Raw genomic sequence first — 27,059 nt, 5'->3', positions numbered from 1 at the left:
TTCAGGGAAGGGCAACAAAGACGGCCAAGGGTATGGAACAGCTTCCTGAGGAGGGAAAGTAAAAAGACTGAGGCTTTTCAGCTTGGAAATGAGACAACTGGGGAGGCGAGGGGGGGGATAGAAAATTATGAATAGTGTGGAGAAGTGTTATTTACCCCTTCACACGGTACAAAAACCAGCGGTCACACAGGCAGCAAGCTTCATACAAACAAGAAGAAGCACTTTTTCACACAACGCACAGTTAACCTAGGGAACTCATTGCCAGGTGACATTGTGAAGGCCGAAAGTATAACTGGGCTCAAAACAGAAGTAGATATGTTCCTGGAGATTAGATCCAGCAATGGCTGTTAGCCAAGACAGTCAGGGACGCAACCCCATGCTCATGGTAACCCTAAGCCTCTGACTGCCAAAAGCTAGGAGGGGAAGACAGGGATGGATCACCCCACAACTGCCCAGTCCTGTACACACCCCATGAAGCTCTGGTACTGGCCACTGCCAGAGACAGGACACTGGGCTAGACGGACCATTGGGCTGACCCAGGATGGCAACTCTAATATACCAATGGTTTTGGCAAAAATAAAGTCCGGTTTTGTGTCAAAGGCCACGCTTCCATTTTGATCTTTTTTGGTTCAAAATTTCCCGCATTAAAAAACCCCAAGGAAACATTTTGATTTTTTCTGATTCCCTCCTGCCCCGACTGAAACAATCTGGCAAATTCAGCATCACCAAGTCTGCATTTTTGTGCTGGAAAAAAAAGGATGAAAACCGTCACAGTTCTAGTTCCCATCCTCCCCAGCACACCCTCTGAAGGCCATGTGTACAGAACAGCATCTTGGTGCAGTTGCCTTGGCGTGAATCTGGAGTAGCTGCACCAGATTCACTCTGGAGTAACCGGGATAAGGATCCAGCCAGGCCCTTTGGCTTAGGCCTTGTCTGCCCTGGCATGTGATAACTCCAGTGGCAGGGTGGGCTGGGCCCCTTAGCTCTGGGTGGGGGCTCTTTGTTGTAATTTGTGGAGCAGACAGGGCAAGCTCCCCCCACAGCTAGGGAGCTGCTGGATGGGCCCATAGTGGACCTCCTGGCCCCACCGTGCACCCCTACTCAGAAAGAGGCCATCAGGGTGTTCCCAATGGGGGCACTGGGCCCAATCTCCCACCTACCCCAGAATAATATCATCCATCTCTTGCCTAGTGCTTCCCAGCCGCAGATCTCAAAGGACCGCACACAGGGGCTCAGTCTCATTGTTCCCGTGCTGTAGATGGGGAAACTAAGGCACAGGGCAGGGACAAGACTTGCCCAAGATCACTCAGCAGTTCAGTGGCAGAGATGGGAATGGAGCCCAGGTCTCCTGAGTCCCCTACTAGTGCTCTGTCCACAAGGCTGTGCCACTTCAAGCCTTCTCCCCCCACGCCACCAGACCTAGCCAGTCCTCCCTGTCCCCGCGCCAGTCAGCCCAGCAGCCTTCCCGGTGCCAAGAACCAAACTTTTATTGCAAAAACACAAGGTTATAAATAAGAATTGCACTTGGGTTAGGGAGAGGGGGAGCCCCTGCACAGGGCTCTGTGGAGATCCGGGGAGGGAGGCCTCCAGCTCAAATTCGGGTGGGGGAGGGGACCCCATGGTGCTCTGTGCACATGGGGGGAGGGGTCATTCTCAGTGCCCAGCAAGTTTGAGAAACAGAAGGGGGAGGGAGACGAAACCCCTGCAGATGGGGCCTGAGGTGGGATTATGGAGCTGTCCACAGATCGGGGGACCCTGGGGAGACCCCCGTTCCCCATTAACAGCAGGGATCCAGCCCCTGGCTGGGGCTTTTTCAGGGGAGAGTTTATGGACCCAGCAGCCCCAACCCTCTTCTCTTTTACCCCTCCCAGGGCATCAGCCCTCCTAGACGCAGCAGGGTGAACTCTGCAGAGACGGTCCCCGGTCTGCCCTCCAGCCCCAAGGGGCAGGTGGGGGAGTCAGGGCTGAGCCACCTCCCCTCGCTAAGGCTAACAAGCCTCCTGGGTCTAGAATCAGAGGCATTTTAAAACAGCCAGTGGTCAGTTAAAATACAATGGGCCTCTTTGGGTGCCCTGACACCAGGGTGAGGGGCCCAACAGGAGGCAAGTAGCCAGCACCTGCCCCCTGCGCCCCAGGAAGCCACACGGGGGCTGTGCTACTGTCCCTGCCCCCCCGGGCTGCCCCAGTATAAGGGCTCCCTGCTGGTGCCAGGGCAGGGGAGAGGCACGCAGGTCGGGGCGCTCAGGATCTGCACCAGCAAGTCGGTGGCCAGGGTATGCGAGGGCTCCTCAAAACCGATGGTCAGCAGTGGCTGGAAGTCACCTGTGGGCTGCGGGCACAGCACCCTGCAAGGAGAGCGAGGGGCACGTTCCAACCTCTGCCCAGACCCAGGGGTGCCCAACCCAGCAGGGCACCCACGCCATGCCAGGACCACACCCACCCACTGCCTGGGGTGCCCAGCCCAGTCAGAGCACCCAACTTGTTCCCACCCGATCTACCCAGCCACTGCTCTCCCCGCCCCTCCCTATCCCCTGAGCCCTCCCGCCTGCCCCTCACCCACCTGGCTGCCAGCCTCCTGCCCTAACCCCAGGCCCCCTGCGTCAGCCCTGGCAGGAGGGGGCACTGCTCTCTATTCCCTGGTCCAGGGTGACTCAAGGCTCACCCCACGGTGCCTGCAGCAGGATGGGTTTGGGCACTGCCTCTGCAGGGAGGGTCTCGGGTGGAGACAGGGTCACGGGGATGCAGGGTCAGCTGGGCCGGACCACGTCTCTGGGACTGATGCCAGGCCCCCGCCCCCCATGGCAGCTCATCACCTCTGACTGCTGCAGCCAGGAACCCCCTCCCTGCCCCACAGCCCCTTGGCCCACACCCCAGCGCTCACCACTGCAGGACGTCGCAGGAGTGCTCTGTATCAGGGTCCAGGGGCACCCAGCGCCCGATGGACCAGAGCTTCTGCATCTTGATGGCGTTCTCCCTGCCCGTGTCCCGGAAGCACAGGAAATAGCTGCAACAAAATTGGGGGGCGAGGGTTGGGGGGGGTCAGACTGGGGCAAAGGTCCCCCCAGGAGACGATCTGGGGGAGCGGGGCTTGGGAGGAGCCTGCAGGATAAATTGGGGATTGGAGGAGGTGCCTGGCAGAGGAAAGGGGTGCCAGTCGGGGTGGGGGGCACAAAGTGCCCAATGGGGGGCCCTGTGAACCCCTCCATCGCCCCCATCTACATCTGAGCTCCCTGCTACCCTCCCACCACAAATGCCCCTACGTCTCTGCCACCGAGGATGGGTGGGGTCGCCCCCTAACCCGGGGCTCGGCTGAATCGCTGCAGCTCAACGTCAAATCTCCCCCGGACAGGCCCCACCCCCAGTGCCCAGCAGCTCACTACTCAGTGCGGTGCCCCCGGCGCCGCCCCCCGGCGCCCACCCCCTCCTCCAGAAAGTCCAGGTTCCAGCGCATCTTCTTGTAGAGGTTGCAGGGCAGGCGGGCGGCCGTGTAGGGGGCGGAGATGCAGAAGCGGAAGACAGAGAGCTGGCGCCACTCGCTGAGCCAGAAGCGGCCACAGAAGAAACATGAGACACTGCGGGAGGGGGAGGAAAAACAAACAGATGGGGTAAAAGCCCCATCTCCACCGGGGGGAGCCGGCTTCCTCTGCCACCCTGCAGCAAAGCGTCCCCTAGCGCTGCATAGGGGCATTGGGGCTGACTGCCTAGGAAGAGCTCCTTCTACTGAGCCCCCCACCCTGCTCCCTGCAGCACAGCCCCCCTAGCACCACACAGGGACACTGGGGTCAGCACTGACTGCAGGGGAGAGCGCCCCCTGCTGGGTCCCCCATGCTGCTCCCTGCAGCACAGCGCCCCCTAATGACGTACAGGGGTCTATGCTGACTGCGAAGGGAGAGCGCCCCCTGCTGAGCCCCCACGTACTTGAAGGGGTCGGTGTCCTCCAGGGAGACGAAGCTGAAGGAGGCGTACATCAGCACCAGCTGCTCCAGCCGCAGCGCCAGCTGCTCCGAGATCTCCAGCAGCTGCAGGGGAGAGAGACCGGGAGCCTCTGGGGGTGGGCATGGCACTTAGCCAAGGGCAGGACCCCAGGGGGGAAGGTGTCTCCCAGCGCCCGGCAGGGAGGGACCCCGAGAGTCAGCATTCAGTCACAATCAACAGCTTGGGTGTCGGGGCTGCCCTGATCCTGGGGTGAGGGGCAGGAGGAGTCACAAGGAAGCCTTCCCGGGATGGGCAGCCCAGCCCCCTTCCTGGTCTTACCTCCAGGAGGGCTGCCACCCTTCCTCCAGCCATTGGCCTCCAGGCATCCTTGCCCAGCGTGTCTAGGGCAGGCTGGTATCATAGTATATCAGGATTGGCAGGGACCTCAGGTGGTCATCTAGTCCGACCCCCTGCTCAAAGCAGGACCAGTCCCCAACTAAATCATCCCCAACTAGCCTGCCTCCTTCTACCCCCCAACAGAGCCTGGCTGGAGGACAGGTACTATTCGCTGGTCTGCACTGGGGGCTGGAGCCCCTCCCTCATTTGGTTAGTGAGGACATTCAACAAGACTGGACCCAACAGTGATCCAGAGGACACCCCAGCCGAGCCCTGCCCGATCCCTCCTGAGCCATGCCCCACGCTACCTAGCCCCCACCCCCCACACCCGTAGCCCTTCTCCCCCAGCCCCCGCACAACTCCCCCTCCATCCCTGCCCCATGTCCTCTGGCCCAGTACATCACCCTCAGCCTTCAGTTCTGCTCCTGGAGCCTCTTCTCAAATGAACATGACAACGTCACATCCAAGGTACGTCTCAGTTAGCTCTGAGCTGGGGGTAAAACCCAGGAGTCCTGACTCCCAGCGCCCTTGCTCCAACCACTAGACTCCGCTCCCCCCCAGAGCTGGGGGTAAAACCCAGCAGTCCTGACTCCCAGCCCCCTCCACTCCGTCCAACACCTTTAACAGGAGAGTAGAGAAGGCAGGTGACCTTTTGCCCCTAATGCAGGGCAGTTGCACCCCACTCCCCCCCAAACCCCTATGCAAGCGTCTGTGATTCCCCACCCCACCCCGGCCCACTCACCCTCTTGCGCACGGACGCCTGCAGGGCGCCCAGGCTGGAGTTGTAGCTGCGGGCAGTGGACTCCAGGTATTCGAAGTAGGGCTGGCACATCTGCAGGAAGGTGGGCACAGCCTTAGCAAACTGCTCCTTCTGCATCCTGTCCCTGCTGGAAAGGCAGCAGGCACCCGGTCACGAGGGGCCAGAGGAGGCTCGTTGGCACTGACGGCAAGCGGAGAGCCCCCACCCTGAAGCACAGGGCCCCAGCACCAGGCCGGGGCACACGGGTCAGCGGTGACCGCAAGACGAGAGCGCCCCCTTCTGCTCCCTGCAGGGCCCTGGCTCCTCACCGTCCCCCTCCTGGCCCTGGGTAGCCGTGAGTTCTGCATCTTTAGGGGGTACCACACCAACATTACTCCCCATTCGGTCCTGGGGCTCAGTGTGCCCACGAGCCCCTGGGCAGGGAGCTGGGCACCCACAGCTCCTGATTGGTACAGACCGGCCTCTTCCAGCAGGCAAAGGTGGCACCTGGAACCTCCATTCCCGGCTGGGTCGGATCAGAGGCAACTGACAAATTCCCCTTTTCCCCTGGAGGGCAGACCGCTGGCAAGGCACGGCCTCATCACCGGGTGGATTTACCACCCAGATGAGCCCCTGGCCCCTCAGCAGGACAGCTGGGATCCCGGCATGGCACTGCCCAGAGCAGGAGCTTTGCCTGGTAGACGGGTGAGATGCTGTGAGGGGGGTGCCCCCTTGCTTGGGCATTATTCCTGCCCAGCACTGTCTGATCCAGCGCGGGCTCCGACCCATCCTGGGTCCCTTCCTCCCCTGCGTTCCCAGCCTCCTCGCCAGCACCTGGGCCCCTCCCGTCAGCACACAGAGCTGCCCAGGAGCGGGTTGAGGTGAACTGGCTCGCTGCCCCCACCCTGCTGCCAGGCTGCCCCCACATCTGCTCCCCCATGCCAGCCCCCTCTCTCCCCACTGCCCTCCACCACTGCCCCCTCTGTGCCAGGCTTCCCCTTAACCCCGCCCCTCACCTCTACCCCCCCTGCCAGCCCCCTCTCTCCCCTCTGTGCCAGGCTTCTCCCTCATCCCACTCCCCCCACCTCTGCCCTCATGCTAGCCCCCTCCTCCCCACTGCCCCCTCTGTGCCAGGCTTCCCCCTCACCTCACTCCCCCCACCTCTACCCCTCATGCCAGCCCCCTCTCTTCCCACTGCCCCCCACCACTGCCCTCTCTGTGCCAGGCTTCCCCTTAACCCCGCCCCTCACCTCTACCCCCCCTGCCAGCCCCCTCTCTCCCCTCTGTGCCAGGCTTCTCCCTCATCCCACTCCCCCCACCTCTGCCCTCATGCTAGCCCCCTCCTCCCCACTGCCCCCTCTGTGCCAGGCTTCCCCCTCACCTCACTCCCCCCACCTCTACCCCTCATGCCAGCCCCCTCTCTTCCCACTGCCCCCCACCACTGCCCTCTCTGTGCCAGGCTTCCCCTTAACCCCGCCCCTCACCTCTACCCCCCCTGCCAGCCCCCTCTCTCCCCTCTGTGCCAGGCTTCTCTCTCATCCCCCTCATCCCACTCCCCCCACCTCTGCCCTCATGCTAGCCCCCTCCTCCCCACTGCCCCCTCTGTGCCAGGCTTCCCCTTAACCCCGCCCCTCACCTCTACCCCCCCTGCCAGCCCCCTCTCTCCCCTCTGTGCCAGGCTTCTCCCTCATCCCCCTCATCCCACTCCCCCCACCTCTGCCCTCATGCTAGCCCCCTCCTCCCCACTGCCCCCTCTGTGCCAGGCTTCCCCCTCACCTCACTCCCCCCACCTCTACCCCTCATGCCAGCCCCCTCTCTTCCCACTGCCCCCCACCACTGCCCCCTCTGTGCCAGGCTTCCCCTTAACCCTGCCCCCCACCTCTACCCCCCGCCAGTCCCCTCTTTCACCTCTGTCCCCTCTGTGCCAGGCTTCCCCTCATCCCGCTCCCCCACCTCTGCCCCCTCTGTGCCAGGCTTCCCCTTAACCCTGCCCCCCATCTGTGCCCCTCATGCCAGCCCCTTCTCTCCCAACTGCCCCCTCTGTGCCAGGCTTCCCCCTCCCCCCACTCCTCCCACCTCTACCCCCCAATGCCAGCCACCACTACTGCCCCCTTGGTACTAACCCCCTTACCATGCTGTGCCTCCATTCACTGTCGGCCCACTTCTTTGCCATATATCCTCCTCCCCTCACTGCCCCCTCCAGTGCCAGGCGCCTCCCTCCCAGCCCTGCACACCTGTAGAGCAGGTATGTCTGGAAATCCTCTGCCTTCTTCAGCAGGTACTTGAGCTTCTCCGTGACGGGGGTGAGCAGCTCTTCCAGCGTGAGGTTCTCGTGGGTCGGGGACTTGGCCTGCAGTGCCGGGCAGCTCAGCCAGCGGGCTTCGGAGGCGGGCGAAGAGAAGAGGCCACGCTCCGGGCTGCAAGGAGCCAGGCTCGCGGCGCTGCCAGGGCTGAAGCACTGGGCCTTGGCAGCGCCCTCTGGGCAGAAGGTGCCACCATACCCCTGCTTGCCTGCCATCCCGGGGTCCCGTCTCAGCGTCTGCAAGAGAGGGAGCCGCTGAGGCAGGGGCAGGGGGCCATGGGTTTTGCCCCCCGTGGGTTTTACCTGATGGGGGCGCTAGAAAGGATCGGCCAGGAGATTGGCCCCCCAGCCTGATGCCGTCAGGCCCCCGTGCATCTCCCAAGGCCAGTGGAGAGCGCACCGACTCTGGGGGGTGGAGACGAGGGGAGAAGGCCTCGTCTACATGGGGAAGCTAATCTGAATTAGCTAACAGGGCGAATTCAAACCAGATTAGCTCCCCGTCCGGGCACTCCCTTTCCAAACAGAAATGCCCTCAATCCAGATTTGCCCTGGCTGTAGAGAATCCCCGAGGGAGAGGGATCAGGCCCTGCCCTGGGTGGGGAACGGGGGACAGGCCCTCACCTGCCCCCTGCTTTGGCGATCTCAGGATCACCCAGAGGTGCCGCCAACCCTCCCCCAGCCCATCCCCGTGCCCCATTGCAACTGCAAGGGGCCTTGGTACAGGTGCGCTCAGGAGCCCTGCAGCGGGGGAACCCTGTTTGGGCTCATCAAGGCCACCTCCTGCAATGGGGGGGCCGTGCCCGATTGCGGGAGCAGCCCCAGCTCCCGGCGAGGCGCCCCAGTGACAAGGAGCCAGGCGGGGGTGGGGGGAGGGGGCATCTCCCACCAGGCCCCCCAGGTTAGTGGCGGCTTGAGAAATTGTTAACCTCGCTGCCTCAGTTTCCCCATCGGTATAACGGGTCGTGGGGGGAGGGGGGAAGCTGCCTGGGTTCATGGGAGACAGACAGCAGGGAGCGTGGGCGAGCCGCTGATTTTGGGGGCGGGGCTATGGCCCTATGGGGGCGGGGCATGGGCGGGATTATGTGACGGTTTGTTCCCCTCCCCTTCACCCGCTCCTCCTACGGCGCCTCGCGCGCCGGCCCCTTCCAACCGCCCCCCCGTGAGGGGGCGGGGCCAAGGGAGGGGGCGGGACTTTGGCCCACAGAGGGCGGGGCAGAGAAGAGCAAATCAGGGGCTGCAGCCAGGGGGCTGTTAAGGGGGGCCGCCCCACGCCCCTGAGGGGCCCCAGCCCTTACAGCCTGCCCCCCCACCTTAGACCCCCATCGTGCCCCCCCCCCACTCCTCTGCAGTTTGCACTGAGGGGCCTGGATTGTCACCCCCTGTCCAGGGGCCATGTGTGGGGGCAGGGAGCAGCTCCCACAGAGGGGGGCACAAAGTGGGACATCCCCAGGGCCCCCCCACCCTGACCCCCCCCCCCCTTGTGGGTGCTCAGGGGCCGTGGGCAGGAGGCAGAACTGCCCCTGCACAGAAAAAACCCAGATTTGTTTTCATTCCACCTGGGACCAAAGGGGGGGGGGGAAGGGGCACCACAAAACCAAACTCTTCCCTAAAACAGAATTGGAATCGGCTCTACTCTCTGTTGCTCCGGGTCGAGCAGCACCTGCCCTCATGGTTAAAAATCACACCTGGCCACGCCGACTTCTTTGTTTTTTGTTTTTTTTTAAACTTAAAATATGTCAGCCAGACTAATTTACAAACAAGGAATCTGAGCGGTTCCTTCCGTCCCTCCCCGGCCCTTCAACATTTCAGCGGCCTCAACCCAGTCCTGCCAAAGCGTCAATTTCATCCAAGGAGCATTTTTCTGTCAGAGGAGCCAGCTCTGCCCCTGAAAGCCCCAGGTGCTGGAGTCCTGGGATTTGTTTCTGCAGCAAAGACTTTTACCCCCATACATGAAGGGGTGTTTCATAGAGTTGACACCAGAAGGGACTATTTAATCATCTGGGCTGGCCTCCTGTATAGCTCAGCCCATTAAATCCCCCCCAGATACCCCACGCTGAGGCCAGAGACTTAGGTGACTCTAGACTGTTATAGACCCAGGGCTGAGTGGGGCAACCCTGCCCTACAACAGACCAGTGGGACCAGGGCGCACATAAACCCACTCCAGCAGTAGCAGGGTTTCAGCCCCATTCTTCAGCAAGGGGTTCATGCTTCAGAACAGGGCAGGATAAATCAAAGCAACCTGATCCTTTCCCTTGCCCCAGGATCCAGCTTCTGTAGGCCCCTACCTGCTTCCTGCAGGTCTGCTGTGTCTCTCTGACCACCTGGCTTGGTGGCCTCTTACCTCAGGCTCTGTGCTGCCTGGCTCTCAAACCCACGGGGTGGGCTAAATCCACCTTCCTTAAAGGGCCAGCCCAGCCTGAGACAGACACAGCTGGTCTCCTGCTCTAACTCCATCTGTTTAGATCCTGCACTGCTGACGTGGGTGGGAGTTTTGCTGTTGATTTCCTGGGGAGTTGGATCAGACCTGTAGCCAAAGCAGGGCAAAGACCCCGTGTGGACGCAGTCATTCCACTAGTAGAACAGTACTAGTAGCACCCCCTGGAGCTACGTTTTTGCCCAAGGTTTTCGTTTTCCGCTGCTTAGAACTTTGCCAAAGTTTAATTGGTTGGGATGAAACTTCCCCTGCCAGGTATCTGCTTCAGGTGAACTTGGGGAGTTTAAAACCACACAGCTGGGGGGAAACGCCCTTTAGCCCATGTGGAAATGTCCCCCCAACCATTTGATTCAACAGCTGTAGCGCCCCTGTGTGGTGATACAGGGACCTTTGATGGATGCGGGGGCAGAGGTTCTGGGGTCAGGGAAACGCCACTCCTTGGGCAGGGACTGTCTTCCTGGCCTGTGTTTGTACAGCACCTGGCACAATGTGCTCCTGGCCCATGACTAGGGCACCTAGGCACTACTGTAATACACCTAATAAATAACATACAGCACCAAGCACCAGGTCTTGGTCTCTGACAGGGATGCCCACGCATTACTGTAATATACCTGCTCACTAACTAATACAATGTGATCCCAACCAGCTCCAAACTCAGAGACCAGAATAAACTGAGCCCCGGGTTAGAACAAGCCAGGAAATAATTGTTTTCCTGGGGACAAATTTAAAATATTTTTAAAAAGTTTTGGGCGGAGTTTTGTTGTAGGCTTTTTCCAGGTTTTCATCAAAAAGTTGATTGGTGTCGAACAAAGTCATGTGAATGGAAAAGGAAAAGGAGTACTTGTGGCACCTTAGAGACTAACAAATTTATTTGAGCATAAGCTTTCGTGAGCTACAGCTCACTTCATCGGATGCATCCAATGAAGTGAGGTGTAGCTCACGAAAGCTTATGCTCTAATAAATTTGTTAGTCTCTAAGGTGCCACAAGTCCTCCTTTTCTTTTTGCGAATACAGACTAACACGGCTGCTACTCTGAAACATGTGAATGGAAAGTATATTTGACACCCCCCCCCATTTATTGTTTAAAATAATCATGACATTTTAGGCCAATCTTGCAATGTGGGGGCGGGGCGACTCAAAATCTTAAAATGCCTGGGGTTGGCAATGCTGGATGTCCCCTTACCCACTGGTGCGTGGCTCAAGGATAAGCCAGTAGGAGGCACTATAGGATGCCAGCTCGTCTCTTCTCTAGCTTCTTCATTGATTTCTACAGAATTCCAGATTCCAGCGTTATGGATTCATCACAACAATGACCGAGCCGTGCTTCATCTTGGTGGGTGTTAACTCTGGTCCCTAACAATGATAACCAAAATGGCCAGTGTGTTAACCACTGATCATTTTAGCCTAGACATCTGGCAGGCCTGGAGACTGTAGACAGGGCTTGTAGGTCACACCTGTCCCCTAACCTTTGTTGCGTCAATTTAGATTACAAGCGCCTTGGGGTGAGGACCGTCTCGGCGGATGTCTGTGCAGCTCTGAACAAAGCCAGCCCTCCGCTTTTTTTTTGTTCTGTGTTTGTGCAGCACCCCCAGCAGGCGTCTGATCTTGATTGTCCCTTCCCCTGGCAACATTGTAATAAACATGATTCTCTTCTCCTCCCTCTGAGTCTTGAGCTAGCTTAGACCGCGCTGCCTATCACCTCGGCATCAGGTCTTTTCTCACTTGCTGCCGAGGGAAGAGCTAAGGAGAAGGTCAGAAGGAGACACAAGGAGGCAGCATGTAACAGAGACAAGTGGCCATGAGACGCCCCCTCCGGGGATCACACCATTGGAAGTTAATAGCTGAGTACAAGTGCATTGGGCCTGTTACATGCATGAGAAGGCAAACCCCTGCCCAGCCCAGGGCCCCACACCAGCCCGAACCAGGTGTGTGGAGAGTTCTGGGCTGCAAGACCACTGACCTGGGCCATGCAGGTGCCAGACTAGCTGGTCACGATGATCCTTTCGCCTCGATGGCTATGAATGAGCCTTCAGGACCAGCCCATGGCTAACCAACTCAGCTGTTACTCCCCAGCAGCAGGGGGGCTCAGGGCCTCTGTGGGCTTCCCCAGTTGTCAGTGGAAAGGCAGATGCACTCCACATCCTGGGCAGCTCTTCCAGGGCTCAACTCTCTGGAGGCAAGACCCTAGCGGAGGGTAAGACCCCTCTGCCCAGCCTTCATGGGCTCTGGCCACTTGCTCCAGGGATGCGGCCACATGGCTGGTTGCTGGCAGCGCACTGGCCCGGGAGCGTGTCTGAGGGGCAGAGCCCCAGCAGATGTAACTTAGCATTGCTCGAGTGGTGTCAATGATCCGCAGATGGTGTCAGTCTAAGGCACCCACGGAGAGCCGGTGAGTAACCCCGTTGGGGAGGTGGCCCGGGGCATTTGTGCCGTGATGCCCCAGGTGCTGGGTGGAAGCTCCTGGCCGGGATTTGCTCGACAAAGACCAGGGGTGAGTGGGACTCACAGGAGGCTGCTGAAGCATTTGCTGGAGCATGGAGCATGTCAGCAGAGAACTGGACAGATGACTCAGTACAGGGAGTTCCCTGGGTCTAAGGCTGTATGAACCTGCTACCCCATTGCAGCACCAGGGGGTGCTGTGCTGCAGGGAGAGGGAGTCTCAGTGGCGGGCGCTGTCCCCTTGCAGATAGCACCAAAGCCAATGACCAAGAGCAGCACTAGGGGGCGCTGTGCTGCAGGGAGCAGGGTGCTCAGTAGGGAGCTTTCCCCCTCGCACTCAGTGATGACCCCAATGCTCTAGTGGTAGGGCAATAGGGGGCGCTGTGCTGCTGGTAGGTCTGCTGCTCACAACGGACCCCAAACCTGGCCAGGCATGCTGAATAAAGATCCCCCTGAGCTCAGGCTCCATCCCAGCTCCCTCCAGGAGAATCCCCCCGCCTCTCTCAATCCCCATGTAGGAGCATTGAGACTTGGGCATTTCCCCCACTTCCTGTCCTAAACTGCTATGCACAGGGCCCTGGATGTGCTAAATAAACTCCGGGCCCACTGCGGCACTGCCCTGTGACCCAGAAGGGGGGCACTGCTGCTACCATCCCTGCCACGGGATTCTCCTTTCCACTGAACTCACCTGGTCCATTTTAACCCCTGTTGCATTGAGGCCAGGTGCCTCCCTTGGTTTCTGGGCCTTCTGTAGCAGGTTGAGGGCCCAGCCACGGTGCCACCACATGCTGCCCCATCCCTCCGGCTTGTCCCATCTGGCAGCCTCTCAGCACCACTGTGGGGAACTTCCTCCCCAGCCTTCAACGTGCTTCATAACCGGGGAGGAGCATCAGTCTCACAAAGTTACCAGTGGGGAAACTCGGGCATGGGAAGCTTGCCCAAGGTCAGTGGCAACGAAGGGAACAGCCCAGGATTCCTGGCTCCCAGCCCCCTCCTCTCTGCTCAAACCACTAGACCCGACTCTCCTCCCAGAGCTGGGCATGGAACCCAGGAGCCCTGCGTCCCAGCTGCTGCCCCCAAAGAGTTACCCAGAGCACCGCGCTGGTTGGAGGGCTCTTCTAGCCTCCCACAATGAGACGCCTTCGACAGCCAGGCTGCGACATTTGCTTAACTGGTCTATAATTTACTATTCATATCTCATACCACAAAGGCAGCTGATTAGCTCCCTCTCACCCCACAGAACACAGCCCGAGGGTCTCCCTGCGGGGACAGAGGTAGTTAAAAGGCAGGCGGGTGGCAGGGCGCTGGCAGGGGGACTGTAACTTTGAGCCTTTGCCTGGAGCCACAGCGACCCCACCCCAAAGGCTGACAGGCAGGGGCGGGAATGTTACGGAAGGGGAAACTGAGGCACACAGAAACGTGACTCCACCAGCTGCACACAGCAAGTCAGTGGCAGAGCCAATGACAGAACCCAGAAATCCTGGCTCCCAGCCCCTCCTGCTCTAACCACCAGAGCTCACACTCCTAGGTCCAGGACAGAACCCTGACTTCTGGCCACATGCCCCCTCTTTAACCACTTGACCTTTCTCTTTTCCCCATCAGTAACAGAACCCAGGAGTCCTGATTCTCAATCCCACCTCCATTGCTAGACCCCCCCACCCATTCATAAGCAGTGGGCTTGACTCCTGCCGACCAGGGAGAATGGCCCCTCTTGTGGCAACACTTCCCTGCAACCCCAACACTGCGGTCAGGGGCACAGCTCAGTGGAGGCTGGAGCAACAGGCAAGTGCATGAAGCCCCCATGGGGAGGCGCTGCAGGACAGGGCAGCACCCCGTGGGTGGGAATTTAGAGACAGTGGCCATCTCCCCCCTTGCCCTCCCCCACCGGGCATGGGAGTACACAGGGAATCCTTACCCCCAGCCGCTGTGGATCTGCTGTGCCCTCAGCCCTTGTGCCTGCCTGGGCTCTGCCCCATCCCCATGGGGCCAGCAGCCCCCAGCTCTCACCCCAGTCATACCCAGGGAGGCCCCTGCTTCCCTTTATCAGGGGTGATGTGGCTTCAGCCCCTTTAACCTTCATGCAATGCAGAGCGGGGAGCTAGGATATCATGCTGAGTGCGGTCAGACACGTGAGAGACAAGGAAAATGCAGGGAGTGGGACAGGGGCTCAGTGCCCCCATACAGCACTGGGGGTGCTGTGCTACAGGAAGCAGGGTGGGGGAGCATGGCAGGGGCACTCTCCCTTCACAGTCAGTGCTGACCCTAAAACAACAGCGTGGCACTAGGGGGCACTGTGCTGCAAGGAGCAGGGGAGGGGGGCACTCTCCCTTTCAAGGCAATGCACAGGGCCCCCCCGGTTTTGGCTTAGAATTAAAGCTGGAGCCCTGATCAGTCATCAGGCTGGAAGGGACCCGAGAGGTCAAGTCCAGCACCCTGCACCAAGGCAGGGCCACAGGTACCTAGACCGTCCCCAACAGGTGTTTGGCCACCGTGTTCTTAAAAACATGGCCCAGCCCATGGCCAGTGACGGGTGGGAGCGCCAGCTTTCTGGCCAAAGTCCCCTTGGGGCAGCCCCTGCAGCCTGCCTCCAGTTCCTTCCCCTCCAGTTGTTGTGTGCTGTTGCTGGTGGCTGTTAAGCAGCTGAAACAGCCCACCCCAGAGGCAGCTGCATTTCAGTGCCAGGCCAGGGCTCCCTCTATAAACAGCCCCCATGCCCCGCCCAGCGGCAGCTGCCTCCACCAGTTCCTGCGTCACCCGGCTCCAGATACTCCAAATGATCCATGATACGAGGCAGAGCCCTCGGGCAAAGGGCTGGGCTGCCCCTTGCCAGGTCCTGGGGGACCAGATGGGCCTACAGCCATGGGAAGAGGGCAGCTGAGCCCTGGGTAGAGCTGCAGTAGGATGAGGGGCTGCAGGGCATAAAGCCCCCTAGCTCAGGGGAGGTTTCCAGGGTCTCAGAGAGGGGCAAGGGCAGGGGGCTGGGTCACTGTATGGGGCGGGGGAGGACTCTCCTGGGCACTCTTCTGGGACCTGGCCATGGAGCATCCCACCAGTCCTCCCCCAGGACCCAACATTGGGTGCCACTCCTCTGCCCTCAGAGTGGCCCCTACTTGCCCTGAGGGTCCAACAGCTCCCCACCCCCACGAGCTGACTCCACCCTGGCCTGGCAAGGCCCCCACCTTCCCTCAGTGCCCATCCTCCCCTCAGTGCCCATCCTTCCCCTGCCCAGGACGCAAGGCACAGACCCCTCCTCTCGCTGCACCCCTGCATCTGGGAGCAGGGGGCGGGGCTCGGCCTTTCACCCATGGAAGCCCCAAGGCCAGACCCAGACTGGGGTAGGAACCAGGGCGGGGCCAGCTCTGTGCTCATCCCCTCCACTAGTTGGCAAAACTACAGCGGTCCAAGAGAAAGTTATGGACAGAAGGGGCAGCGGGGGGCTCAGACAGGGGGCAGGTGGGGTTGGGGGCAGCGGTCCTGGCATGGATTCCAAGAGATCCACCTCCGCTGTCCTGCTTCTGTGGCCTTGGAGCCAAACTGCCCCCAAAGCACGGATCCAGGCCGACTCCCCGCCCCAGTGAGTCCTTCACACAGGTGGGGGCAGGCTTCCTCCGCAGAGTCCTTCAGAGCCCCAGGGGGTGCTGGTGGGAAACCCCCCGTCCACTCCCGCGGCCCAGCTCTCCCCTGGGCTAGCAGGTGTCCGCGAGGTAGTCGAAGTGGCGGAAGGCCTCCTGCTCGGCGGCGGAGAGCGGGCGCGGCTCGCGGGGCGGCGTCAGTGCGGGTGCCTCGGCCGTGAACTCCTCGTCGAAGTTGCTGATGTCCTCACGCCCCTTGATGACGGGGACGAAGGGGGGAGGGAGCCGCCGGGCCAGCAGGGCCTCCCAGTCAATGAACTGCGGGGGGGGGGGGAGGGGAGCAGTGAGCGAGTGGGGCCGGCTGCAGCCAGACGGGGAGTTAGCCCTGCCCCTTGGGAACCCCCCACCAGGCTAGGCCGGGCTGGCCCTGGCCAAGCCTTGGGCAGCAGAAGGCAGCTGCAGGGTGGGAGTCACAGCACGGGGTGCTCTCCCCGGGCAGTCAGCGCCGGCCGCAATGCCCCCATGCAGCACCAGGGGGCGCTGTTGCCTAACATGATCTTAGACTAAGGGGGCTGCCCTCCATCCTGGATATGGGGGCGGGGGGCATCGCCTCCTGCAGGCTGAGCCAGGCGTGGCAGTGCCAGCATCCCGCGGGGGCATCTCAGCAGGAGCCAGGGAAGGGGGCTGCAGTGGAGGGTTGTTCTGTCTGGAGTGGGGGTGGCCGCAGGGCGGGATGACGGGGGAAGGGGGGGGTTAACATGGGGGTGGGGACTGACCCTGAAGAACGGCTGCTTCTTGACGTCCTCGGCGTCCCGCTCGCTGGAGCCCAGGCGTCGCTCCGGGTTCCTGCGCAGGAGCTGGACAGAGACACGGTTACGCTCCAGCGCCCTGCCCCCACCTCCCTCTCCATCCCCAGGGACCCCTCCCTGACCCCGCTCTCCATCCCCAGAGACCCCCCAATCTCCATCCCCAGGGGGGACAGGCGCTGCACTGAGCCACCCTTCCTGATCCCCACCCAGAGCAGAGCCCTGGAGCATGAGTTTAGCTTGATCGGATGAGCCATGCACTGGAGGGGGCAGGAGCTGCTCCAAGCTGGGGGCAGGGCCCCCACCTCCCCTCGATGCCCATCCTCCCGGCATCTGGTCCCTCCCCCCACAGCCCAACCCCTGCTCCCACAGGCCCTTTGGGAGCTGCCCTGCCCCCCAGCCCAGCCTCAGTGTATGTATGATGGGGGCAAGGCCTGGCACACTCACCCGGCGCATGACGCCAATGGCTTCGGTGGACAAGAAGCGGGGGTACCGCACCTCGTCATTCACGATGCTGTCAAACACCTCCTCCTCGTCGTCACCTGGGAACGGGGACTGGGGCGCAGAGCCGGGGGGCAGGTCAACATCCCGCCAGCTCAGAGTGACCCCCAGCACAAACCTGCCCCCACCCTGCCCCAAGCGCCACCCCAAACCTCATGGGGCTGACCCCATGCACCTCAGCCCTGACCCAGACCCCCATCCTGAACCAAGTGCTCCCCCACCTCCACCCTACCCAATATCTCCCCATCTTTGACCCAGCCCCATGCCCTCCCTGCCTGGGCACCTGTGATCCGGTGCCCCCTGCCCCAACCACCGCCTCCCATCTCTGAACAGCCCTCCCAATCCAAGCCACACCCCCTCCCTCCATTCAGACCCACCCCCCATCCTGCTGGGAGCGCCCCTCTGAACTAGTCCTCACTCTGAGCCCCTCCCTCACCCTACCTGCCCCTCCAACTGCCCTCTCCCACCCCAACCAACCCTGGGATGGCCATGTGAAGGCCCAGGAGAAGACCCCGCCCCCCGACTCACCTCCCCCACCAGCATCTCGTAGACCAAGATGCCCAGCCCCCACCAGTCCACAGCGCGGGTGTAGGACGTGTCTGTCAGCACCTCGGGCGCCAGGAATTCGGGGGTCCCGCAGAACGTGCTGGTATGGTCGCCATAGCCCATCCCTGAGCGGGGAGGGGAAAGGGTTAAACCCCGGGGTCCCCCCATGCACTGAGCAACACTCTCCCCATCGCAGGGTGGGGGCTACGCCCGGGGCTTCCTCCCAGCTTCAGGAGGCCACAGACCCACCAAGGCTCTTGCCCCCACTACCCCCCCTTCAACTGCTCCCACGCTAAGCAGGGTCAGTGCATGGAGAGAGCTCCCAGAGAGAGGGTGGGGGCTTAGCAGGGGGCGCTATCCCCTCAGTCAGGCTGGCCCCAATACCCCAGTGCAGCACCTGGGGGCACTGTGCTGCAGGGGGTGGGGTGGGGGCTCAGTAGGGGACACTGTGCTAAAGGGGGTGGGAAAATGGGGGCTCAATAAGGGGCACTGTGCTGCAGGAGTTGCCATACCCCAGGGTGGCTATTAACAACCCCTGAGCTCCCCCAGGGTGCTGCGTTTGTCCTGGTGTCCTGAGCAGGGTGCTTCTATCCCCCTGCAGCCAGATATGCGCCTCTCCTTCACTTCCTGCCCCAAAGTGCTGCCTTCCCCCCCAAGTCCCACAGCTGCCACGTCCCCCCACGGAAGTGGCTGCACCCCGGCGCTGGGCGAGCCACACTCCTATAAGCAGCTTCTACGTTCCACCCCAGAGGTGGCTGCATTGCAGCAGCAGGTGGAACGGGGCACAGAAACCCCCAGCTGCCTAACGGGCCCCAGTGGCGAAGTGTCTTGACACTCACACATAACTGCCGCTGGTACCCTTGCCCCCTCCCTTGCCCTGTGCCCAGCACCCACCTTCCTTGCACAGGCCAAAGTCTGCGATCTTCACAAAACCGTCCTTGTCCAGTAATAAATTATCCAGCTTCAGGTCCCTGAAGGAGGAGGGTGCGAGGGTCAGTGTGTGCAGGCAGGCTAGGAGTCCGGACTGCTGTGATCTATCCCCAGTGATGGGAGGGGACTGAGGTCTAGTGGTTATCACAGGGATGGCTGGGAGTCTGGATTCCTGGGTTCTAGCCCCAGGTATGCACCTTATCCACAAAGTCCCGTCCCGGCTGTGTGCCTCGGTTTCCCTACCTGTACAGCAGGGTGCAGAGCAGGGAGCGCCATGCTGGGCAAGGGTATGTCTCCCCCCCCTGCCCCGGCTGAGAGTCTCTTACCTGTACACTATTTTGCGCTCGTGAAGAAACTGCAAGCCAAGGACGACGCAGGCAGCGTAAAACCTGCAAGGGAGGCCAGAGGCCGGGGGGGGGGTGTCAATGCTACAGCCTGTGCTGGGGCAGCCCCTCCCTGCCGGCTCAGCCATACAGAGCAAACCCAGCCCAGTGGGGGAGCAAGAGCAGGCAGGAGTCAGGACGCCTGGGTTCCACACCTGGCTCTGGGAGGGGAGCGGTGTCTAGTGGTTAGCGCAGGGGGCTGGGAGTCAGGATGCCTGGGTTCCACACCTGGCTCTGGGAGGGGAGCGGTGTCTAGTGGTTAGCGCAGGGGGCTGGGAGTCAGGACGCCTGGGTTCCACACCTGGCTCTGGGAGGGGAGCGGTGTCTAGTGGTTAGCGCAGGGGGCTGGGAGTCAGGACGCCTGGGTTCCACACCTGGCTCTGGGAGGGGAGCGGTGTCTAGTGGTTAGCGCAGGGGGCTGGGAGTCAGGACGCCTGGGTTCCACACCTGGCTCTGGGAGGGGAGAGGTGTCTAGTGGTTAGCGCAGGGGGCTGGGAGCCAGGACGCCTGGGTTCCACACCTGGCTGGGACTGCCAGCAAGGCCCTGTGGGCTGGCGCGCGGCTGCCCCACACTCACGTGGCCCGTGGCTCAGTGAAGACGTCCGTGTGGATGTGCATCATGAGGTCGCCGCCGGCCGTGTACTCCATGACGAAGCAGACGTGCTCAGGCGTCTGGAAGCAGGCGAAGAGGTTCACCAGGAACGGGTGCTGCGAGCTATTCACCGTCTCGAAGATCCGCTTCTCGCACATCAGGCTGCGGGGGAGTGGGGACATGGGGAGGGGTGGGGAAAGGCAGGCATGGGGTGAAGGAGATGGTTCCCCAGGTCCCCAGCCCCTCTGCCCGCAGCAGGGGTCTCCAGAGGGGACTGGCTGGGTCTCCATGGCACCGGGGGGGGGTGCTGGGCACTCACCTCTCCACCTCGTCCCGCGCCACAATGTCGCCCTTCTTCAAGGCTTTGATGGCGTAGAGCTCCCCTGTGCGGCTGTATTCGGAGAGCAGCACCTGCAGCCACACAGCCGGCGTTAGGGGCCACACCGTGGCTGGGGGCCAGGGCTGCTGGGAGGGGAGTGGGGTCTAGTGGTGAGAGCGGGGGGCTGGGAGCCAGGACTCCTGGGTTTTCTCCCCAGCTCTGGCAAGGATTCGTGGCACGACTAGGTGCAAATCGCTTGTCAGTGTCGTTTCTCTGCCCCGCTGGGAAGGGCCCGGATGGGGTGAGAGGCACTTTAGGCTTCCCACCACAGCAGGGGGCAGCAGATGAATGAGTTGGGGGAAGCCCTTGGGGGGTTGCTGGGGGAACGGGCGCGAGTGGGGCTGGGTCCAAGACTCACTTTGCCGAAGTGCCCGCGTCCCAGCACGGCCAGGAACCTGAAGTCATCCAGCGTCAAGGGCGTCGTCCTGGGGGGCAGAGGCAGAGTGAGAACCGAGCACTGCTGCGGCTGGCAGCCAGCGTGGGGCGGGGAGGGACCTGCGCACCATGGGGCAGGGAGTCCCCTTACCTCTCCCCCGGCCCAACCCTGAGCAGGGGGGGCTGCGAATGGTGCCCCCCTAATCCCCACCCCCTCTGGGGATACAAGAGCCCCAGGAGGGGGAGGGGCTGCTTGCTTCACCCCTGCCCCCCCCACAACCCAACCCCCTCTGTCAGCCGGCTCTGGGCAGCGAGAGCCCCTGGTGGGGGCTGAGGGGGGCAGGGTGGGATCCTGGGGATGAGGTGACAGTCCCAGCGGGGGTCCCAAGAGACAGGCTCTGGGGTAAGGGAAGGGGTCTGTGGGGAGGAATGGGACTAACAAGTGTATGTAGGGGGGTGGGGGGGCGAGGTAGGAAGTGGGGGAGGGGTCTGGCAGTGTGGAGGGATGGGGTCAGCAGGTGGGGCTAGGGGCATGTAGGGGAGGAATTGGGTCAGCAGACAGGCAGAAGGGCTTGTGATGGAGGGGCAAGGCTGGCAGAAGGGGGAGGGGCCAGTCATAGAGGGGCGGGGCCAGCAGGTGGGGGTGGGGCTTGGCATGTGGCTGCTGATAACCTGGGTGGGGCCCTGTTGCCAGTCTTGCCCCCGGAAGTGGCTGGGAGGCTGGAGAAGGGCTGGGGGAAGGGGTTTTCCCCCCCGCTTGCTCTGGGGGCAACCTCCAGCGAGGAGCGTGAGGGGGCAGCAGCCAGGGGTCTGTGTCAGAAGCAAATGGGGCTGGGAGGGACCCTGAGGTCTCTGGGGCTGGGCTGGGAGGGCACACGCGGGGGAGATGGGGGGCAACATGGGGGCAGGGGTCCCTCACCTGTGCAGGGTGCTATTCCCAGGCCTTTGGGTGTCTCCTCCCGGCACCGGCTTCTTGTCTCCTGCTTGCGGGCTCTGGGGGGCAGACGGGGGTGAGGCAGACAGGAGCTCCCCAAGCCCCCTCACTGCCTGCTGTGCCAGGCATGGTGAGGCAGCTGAGATGGCACCACAGTCCCATGGCAGTGCTGGGTGGTGCCAGGGGTCAGCAGGGCCTAATCTTTCCCACTGGGGTACCGGGGGGCCCAGCCATGAGGCAGGGAATCTCCATCTACAACTCCCCACTGGCGCTGGATCTCCAGGAGTCTCTCCATGGACTCTGGGCGCAGCTGATGGCAGGCCCCGTCAGCCAGGAGGGAGCGAGAGTCGGGTCCCCAGTCGCTGGCGGCAGGGGGCCCATTCCCTCCCCTGGACTCTGACTGCAGGGAGCCCCTGGGTCTGGCACTGGCTCCCTGTGGGGCTGGGTGTGGGCTGCTGGGTCCCCATGTCTGGTGCCGGAGCCCAGGGTGGGCAGTTCCCCAGGTCTGGCACTGCTGCCTGGTGATGGGTGATTCCCTGTCCCTGGCGCCGGGGACCCGGCCCATCCCTGCCATCCCCAGAAGTTGCTCTAGTGGACAGGACCAGCCCCCCATGTGGCAGAGGGAGTCTTACCAGTGCGCCCCTCTCCAGTCGCTCCCCACTATCGGCCGGCTGGCCTGGCTGCTCCTGCTGCGGCTTATCAATGTCCAGGCTCAGTTTCTCGATGGAGAAGTCTCTGCGGGGCAGGGATGGGGGTGGGGGGATTAGAGGGGAAGACCCATGGGATCCCCCCATAACCCACTCCTCCCAGATCCCCGGAGCGGATGGAACTGGGGGACCCTGCCTGGGAGGCTGGTGAGTCTGACGACAGGAGGTAGCTGCCCCCTTGTGATACCCTCCTTGCAAGCAGTTGTTTGGGGGGCCCTGGCAAACCTCCTGCCCCCTTCCACACTGGGCGGTGAGGCAACCCCATGCTCCTGGCAGTATTTGGGCTCTCGCTCCACAGACTTGGGCCCCCCCATCACCCCACACTCCTCTGGGAGGCAGCTTGGCCGGCCTGCCGGGGGTGTGAAGCCTGCCACTCTATCCCTCCACAGCGGGGGGCTGTCCCTGGGGGCTCGGCCCAACCCCCACAGCCCCAGAGCGAGGGCAGAATGAGCCCCCCAAGGGGCTGTGCCGAGTGCGGTGAGCTCCAGCCCCCCCGCTCCTCCCGCTGCCCCAGGGACCCCCAGGGGCTCACCTGGCCAGGCTGTGGTGGCCCTCGGAGCCGGGCCCGGCGGGCATGTGGGCCGAGGGGCTGTAGGCACCGGTGGAGCTGGTGGTGGGCAGGAGGCGCCGCAGCAGCCGCACCCACGTGGCGATGTCAATGTTCATCTGGCGGGCGCGCAGGAAGGCCTTGCCTGGGGGGGGGGCAAAGGTCACGGTGGGACTGGTCCCCCACTACCTCCAGTCACCCCCCAGAGCTGCTTTAGGGCTGGGAATGCAGCCGAACCCGGAGCCTCAGCAGCAAGACGCTGCAGCACCCAGTGCCCGCCCCCTTGGTGGGGGATATGGGGTAGAACCAAGCGTTAGCCCCCAAGGAAGGGGGAGGAGTATAGGGAGCAGAGCCCGTCCCCACAGGGAGGAATGGGGATATGGGGCAGCATCAGCCCTCAAGGGGTGGAGGGGGTTATGGGGCAGCATCAGACTCCAAGAGGGGAAAGGAAGATATGGGGCAGAGCCCAGCATCAGCCTCCAAGGAAGGGGGAGGGGCATAGGGGGCAGAGCTGCCCCCAGAGGGAGGAATGGGGATATGGGGCAGAGTCAGCTCCCATGCAGGAAGGGGGACACAGGCTGGCACCTGGTGCCCACCCGTATCTCTGGGCTGGAGGTTCACACAGGAGCCCCCCTGGGGCGCTGGGCCCTGCATTTGGGTCGTGCCCCCCCAGATGGCACCTTGCTGCTTGGAGAAAATCTTCTTCTGCCTCTGGAGCTTGGGGATGCGCTCAATGACGGGGTTGAAGAAGGTCACCTGGGGCGGCAAGAGACCAGGATGAGGGGCTGGGCCTGGGCAGGGATGGGGGGCCCAGGACAGGGTGAGGTCAGTGCAACCCCCCCTTGAGACACTACTCTGTTCACGGGGCAATGGGGAAGCTCCCACCCCACAGTGCAGTGGGGCCAGCACAAGCCCCGCCCCAGCGAGCCCATGGGGTGACTAGCAGAGTATGGAGGAGTCCAGGGGCCAAGGGGTTCCCCCGGCCGGTGAATTTACCTTGATGAGTGTTGGGAAGGAGACATGGCCAGTTCCCCTTGCCCCGGGGCCTGTTCCCTGCTCCCCCCTCCTCCCTCCCAGGGGCCTGCTCCCCGCTCCCCCCTCCTGCCCGCCCCGGGGCCTGCTCCCCGCTTCACCCTTCTCCTCTCCAGGACCTGCAATCCCCTCTCCACTCCTCCCTGCCAGGAGCCTGCTCCTCTTCCACCGTCCCGGGACTGCTCCCCACTCCTTCCCCTAGGGGCCTGCTCCCTGCTCCCCCCTCCTCCCCCACAGGGCCTGCTCCCCCCTCTGTCCCCCCAGGGCTTGCTCCCCATCCCTGTTATCCTGATCCCGCCCCCCGCGGGCATCACCTCAGCCAGCAGGGTGCCCTGGGGCTCCAGGTCCAGGTGGATCTCGTGGCGTTGGTTATCCAGGAAATCTTCCAGCTTGAGGTGCTTCAAGGCACAGAGGCTGCGGTAATCCCGCCAGTACACTGAGATCTCCAGCTCCCGCGCCTGGGGGGCAGAGTCAGGAGTGAGAGAGGTCCCAGCCAGGGCTATGGGGCAGCTGGGGGTGGGGGGCAAGGCAGTGCGGAAGCCCCCTCCACCACCTGGTAGCTCCACCCACAACCCCCCAAAGGAGCTGGATATTTGGGCTAAAATGTCTAGCGGTAAAACAGCTCCCAGCATTGGAGCCATTATTAGTTTCCAGTGTAAACAGTTTCCCACTGACATGGGGCCACTTTAACCCCTTCCAGTAGCTTTTTCTGCTGTAGCTCAGCTGAGTTTTGGGACTGGGGCGGGGGGCGATTACAACTCAGTTAGAACTGGAGTGCAGATGGGAGCTGGCTGTGCCCCGCTAAACACTTTGGGCTGGGGTAAGGCCCAGTCCACACTACAAAGTGTGACAATGTTGGAAGCAGAATCAGGGCTGGGCCATGTTGGAACCAAGTGCCCTAATGCGGTTAGGAGCACAGGGTCCAGGGGGGACGGGGCAGCTGAGCACTGGAAGCTCAGTTCTGTTCACTTACCAGGGCTGGATCGACAGTGCGGGCAATGCAACAACCAGGCTGGAGGGACTGGGAGTCAGGACTCCTGGGTTCTATCCCCAGTGCTGGGAAGGGAGTGGGGTCTAATGATTAGTGCGGGGGGACGGGCTGAGGACCAGGACTCCTGGGTTCTATTCCTGGCTCCATCTCCCTCAGAGAGGCTCATCTGAGTCAGGTGCGTGGTTGCCCTTTGACCAGACGCAGCGTCCTGAAGCAGCAGGGCCCAATGTATGCACATCCCCCCCACACTCACCCTCTCCAGCTCCAGGGTGAAGGTCTGGTTCCAGGCCTGCTGGCCCACAGGCTTCCAGGCTGTCTGCCCCATCACAGTGTTATCCAGCTTCAGCACGGCGCTCACCTCATCTGCAGGGAGAGGCGTGCGTCATCGTGGGCCACCCCCTATCCATCCTATCGCTGCCTCCTTGGAGCTGGGCCCTGCCAGCTGAGCATTTGGGAAGCTCCCAGCACATAGTGGGTACCACTATAAATGCTATTATGCCAGTAGCAACCAAGGGGTGCTGTTACACAGCCCGATGCTCTTTGCGTGCGAGTGAGTGTTCAGCCTTGGGAGACGTGCTACGTGTTGCTGGTGGCACTATCATGCCCACGCTTTGCAGGGGAGCTGCTGCAAGCGGCAGGGGAGTTTGGACCCAGCTTGGGTTTCTCCAGCGAGACTCAGTGCTTGGGACAGAGTCGCTTTCTGGGCATCAAGAGTCGGTACAGGGCTGAGGTCCTGGGTTGCCCCGCATGCTACTGTGCCCACTTCTGCCCCAGGACTGGGGAAGCGACAATAAACTAGTTCCATTGAGGGACTCCCCAGACCCTGTGTCATGATTTCTCCCCCAAGGGGAAACCACCCTGCTTTGCGCTGCGGGGAGTGTGCCCGGGTGATGGCCAATGCCCCCCGAATGCCTGCCAGCTGACAACTCCTTACAACCACCATCCACCCCCATCAACAACCATCCTCTGCCTCCAAGAGTTTAATCCATCTCCCCTTCCCTTACCCCACACAGCACCCCCGATCCTCTCCCTCAACAGCACCCCCCATCCCCTCCCACATACCTCTGATCCCCCTCCCCTGCAGCTCAACACCCTCCCTCGCTCCCCTCCTACTCTGCAGCAACCCTGCGGGATCCCCTCCCCCATCCCCCCCGCATCCCTCCAATCCCCTCACCCAATCCCCCCTGCAGCACGGCTCCCCATCCCCGGGGTGTTCCCAGCCAGGGGCTGGGTGCCCGGCTCACTCACTGCTGAAGTCATCGGATTTGAGGACAGTCCGGCCGCTCAGGCTGCCACTGCGGCTGTAGAGCCCCCGCCCGCTGCGGTTCATGAAGTAGGGACGCACCTCGCCGGGGTTGTTGCATGGCAGTGAGACAGTAGCACCACGGGTCCGGCCAGGCACCAACTCCAGCAGTCCGCTGCAGCCCAGCAGCTGCACCTCCAGCATCCCTGGGGGGTTGGAGGGGGGGTTAGAGCAGTGGGCTGGGAGCCAGGACTCCTGGGTTCTGTCCCTGGCTCTGGGAGGGGAGTGGAGGTTAGTCATTACAGCAGAGGGGGGCTGGGCGCCAGGACTCCTGGGTTCTATTCCTAGCCCTGGGAAGGGAGTGGGGGCTAGTGGTTAGAGCAGAGAGCGGCTTGGAGCCAGGACTCCTGGGTTCTGTTCCAGCTCTCTCACTGACTTGCTGTTCGCTGGGGGTATCCGGGGACTGGTATCTGTGGGGCGCTAGGGGGCGCTGCCCCGGTGGGACTGTTGCTACCCGGGCGGCGGGTACCTGTGAGGGGCGAGGGCTTGCAGAGCGTGCTGTACTGGTTGTGCTGGTAGGGGATGCTGTTGCGGGCGCTGAAGGCGGACGAGGAGGCCATGATCAGCTCCTCCTTGATGATGCAGCCCTTGGGGTGCTCCTCGGGCAGCTCCCCCACGCGCCGCTCCAGCGCCAGGCGCAGCAGGTCCAGCTTCTGGCTCGACTCGGTCAGCTTCGCCTGAGCCTGCAATGGGCACAGCGTGGGCATGGCCCCCGAGACTCCCCCCTGCCCCCCATGGCCCTCCATGTACGCTGGCCCTGCACCCACAGATAAACCCCAGCCCTATGCACCAAACTACCCCCGATACCCCCTGCTCCCCCCTGCTGCCCTGGGACCCCTGTCCTCCTCGATGGCCCTGTGGAGGAGGGGTTGGGGGGGCAGTACCTGATCGATGGCCTTGCGGGGGGGTTATTAAAGAGGGGCCGGGCGGACAGTACCTCAGCAATGGCCTTGCAGGGGGGGTTAAAGAGGGGCCGGCGGGGCAGTACCTCAGCTATGGCCTTGCGGGGGGGTTAACAAGAGGTTGGGGGGGCAGTACCTCAGTGATGGCCTTGCAGGGGGGGATAACGAGAGGCTGGGGGGGGGCAATACCTCAGCGATGGCCATGCAGGGAGGGGGGGTTAACGAGAGGCGGGGGGGCAGTACCTCAGCTATGGCCTTGCAGGGGGGGCAATACCTCAGCGATGGCCTCGCGGGGGGGGGATTAACGAGAGGCCGGGGGGGCAATACCTCAGCC

The 27,059-nt window shown here is 62.4% G+C and overlaps 2 protein-coding genes across 5 annotated transcripts in view; both read right to left on the bottom strand.

The window, feature by feature from the left end:
• Positions 1-1,397: 1,397 nt before the first annotated feature.
• Positions 1,398-12,903, bottom strand: C20H19orf67 (chromosome 20 C19orf67 homolog). Of its 3 annotated transcripts, none has more exons than XM_038378943.2 (7): positions 8,279-8,409; positions 7,285-7,589; positions 5,054-5,143; positions 3,919-4,019; positions 3,378-3,572; positions 2,882-3,004; positions 1,398-2,345 (listed from the first exon to the last, which is right to left on the bottom strand). In XM_038378943.2, exons 1-7 carry the CDS (start codon positions 8,298-8,300, stop codon positions 2,156-2,158), a joined length of 1,026 nt encoding a protein of 341 aa, XP_038234871.1. In that variant the 5' UTR covers positions 8,301-8,409; the 3' UTR covers positions 1,398-2,155. The 3 variants fall into 3 exon arrangements, with proteins under 3 accessions (XP_038234871.1, XP_043362759.1, XP_038234869.1); XM_043506824.1 differs by lacking the exon at positions 8,279-8,409 and adding an exon at positions 10,970-12,903 and having other exon boundaries at positions 1,399-2,345; positions 5,054-5,198; XM_038378941.2 differs by having other exon boundaries at positions 1,399-2,345; positions 5,054-5,198.
• Positions 12,904-13,380: 477 nt separating this feature from the next.
• PKN1 (protein kinase N1) overlaps positions 13,381-27,059 on the bottom strand; it is a 49,911-nt gene continuing 36,232 nt past the window's right edge. For both annotated transcript variants that reach the window (XM_038378939.2, XM_038378938.2), the window contains exons 6-22: positions 26,293-26,506; positions 25,769-25,969; positions 24,774-24,883; positions 23,844-23,987; positions 23,178-23,253; positions 22,483-22,642; positions 21,876-21,978; positions 21,229-21,302; positions 20,293-20,359; positions 19,875-19,966; positions 19,541-19,717; positions 18,907-18,969; positions 18,545-18,621; positions 17,633-17,775; positions 17,051-17,158; positions 16,574-16,654; positions 13,381-16,115 (exon numbers count right to left, since the gene is read on the bottom strand). In XM_038378939.2, the coding sequence (XP_038234867.1) occupies positions 15,912-16,115; positions 16,574-16,654; positions 17,051-17,158; positions 17,633-17,775; positions 18,545-18,621; positions 18,907-18,969; positions 19,541-19,717; positions 19,875-19,966; positions 20,293-20,359; positions 21,229-21,302; positions 21,876-21,978; positions 22,483-22,642; positions 23,178-23,253; positions 23,844-23,987; positions 24,774-24,883; positions 25,769-25,969; positions 26,293-26,506 (2,094 nt within the window). In that variant the 3' untranslated portion in view covers positions 13,381-15,911. The remainder of the gene's footprint in view (positions 16,116-16,573; positions 16,655-17,050; positions 17,159-17,632; positions 17,776-18,544; positions 18,622-18,906; positions 18,970-19,540; positions 19,718-19,874; positions 19,967-20,292; positions 20,360-21,228; positions 21,303-21,875; positions 21,979-22,482; positions 22,643-23,177; positions 23,254-23,843; positions 23,988-24,773; positions 24,884-25,768; positions 25,970-26,292; positions 26,507-27,059) is intronic.

Source organism: Dermochelys coriacea, chromosome 20, assembly GCF_009764565.3.
Source record: "Dermochelys coriacea isolate rDerCor1 chromosome 20, rDerCor1.pri.v4, whole genome shotgun sequence".
In the NCBI taxonomy this organism is placed as follows: Eukaryota; Metazoa; Chordata; order Testudines; family Dermochelyidae; genus Dermochelys; species Dermochelys coriacea.
Note: the sequence above shows the minus strand (reverse complement) of the source record. Positions and strands in the feature narration are given on the sequence as shown.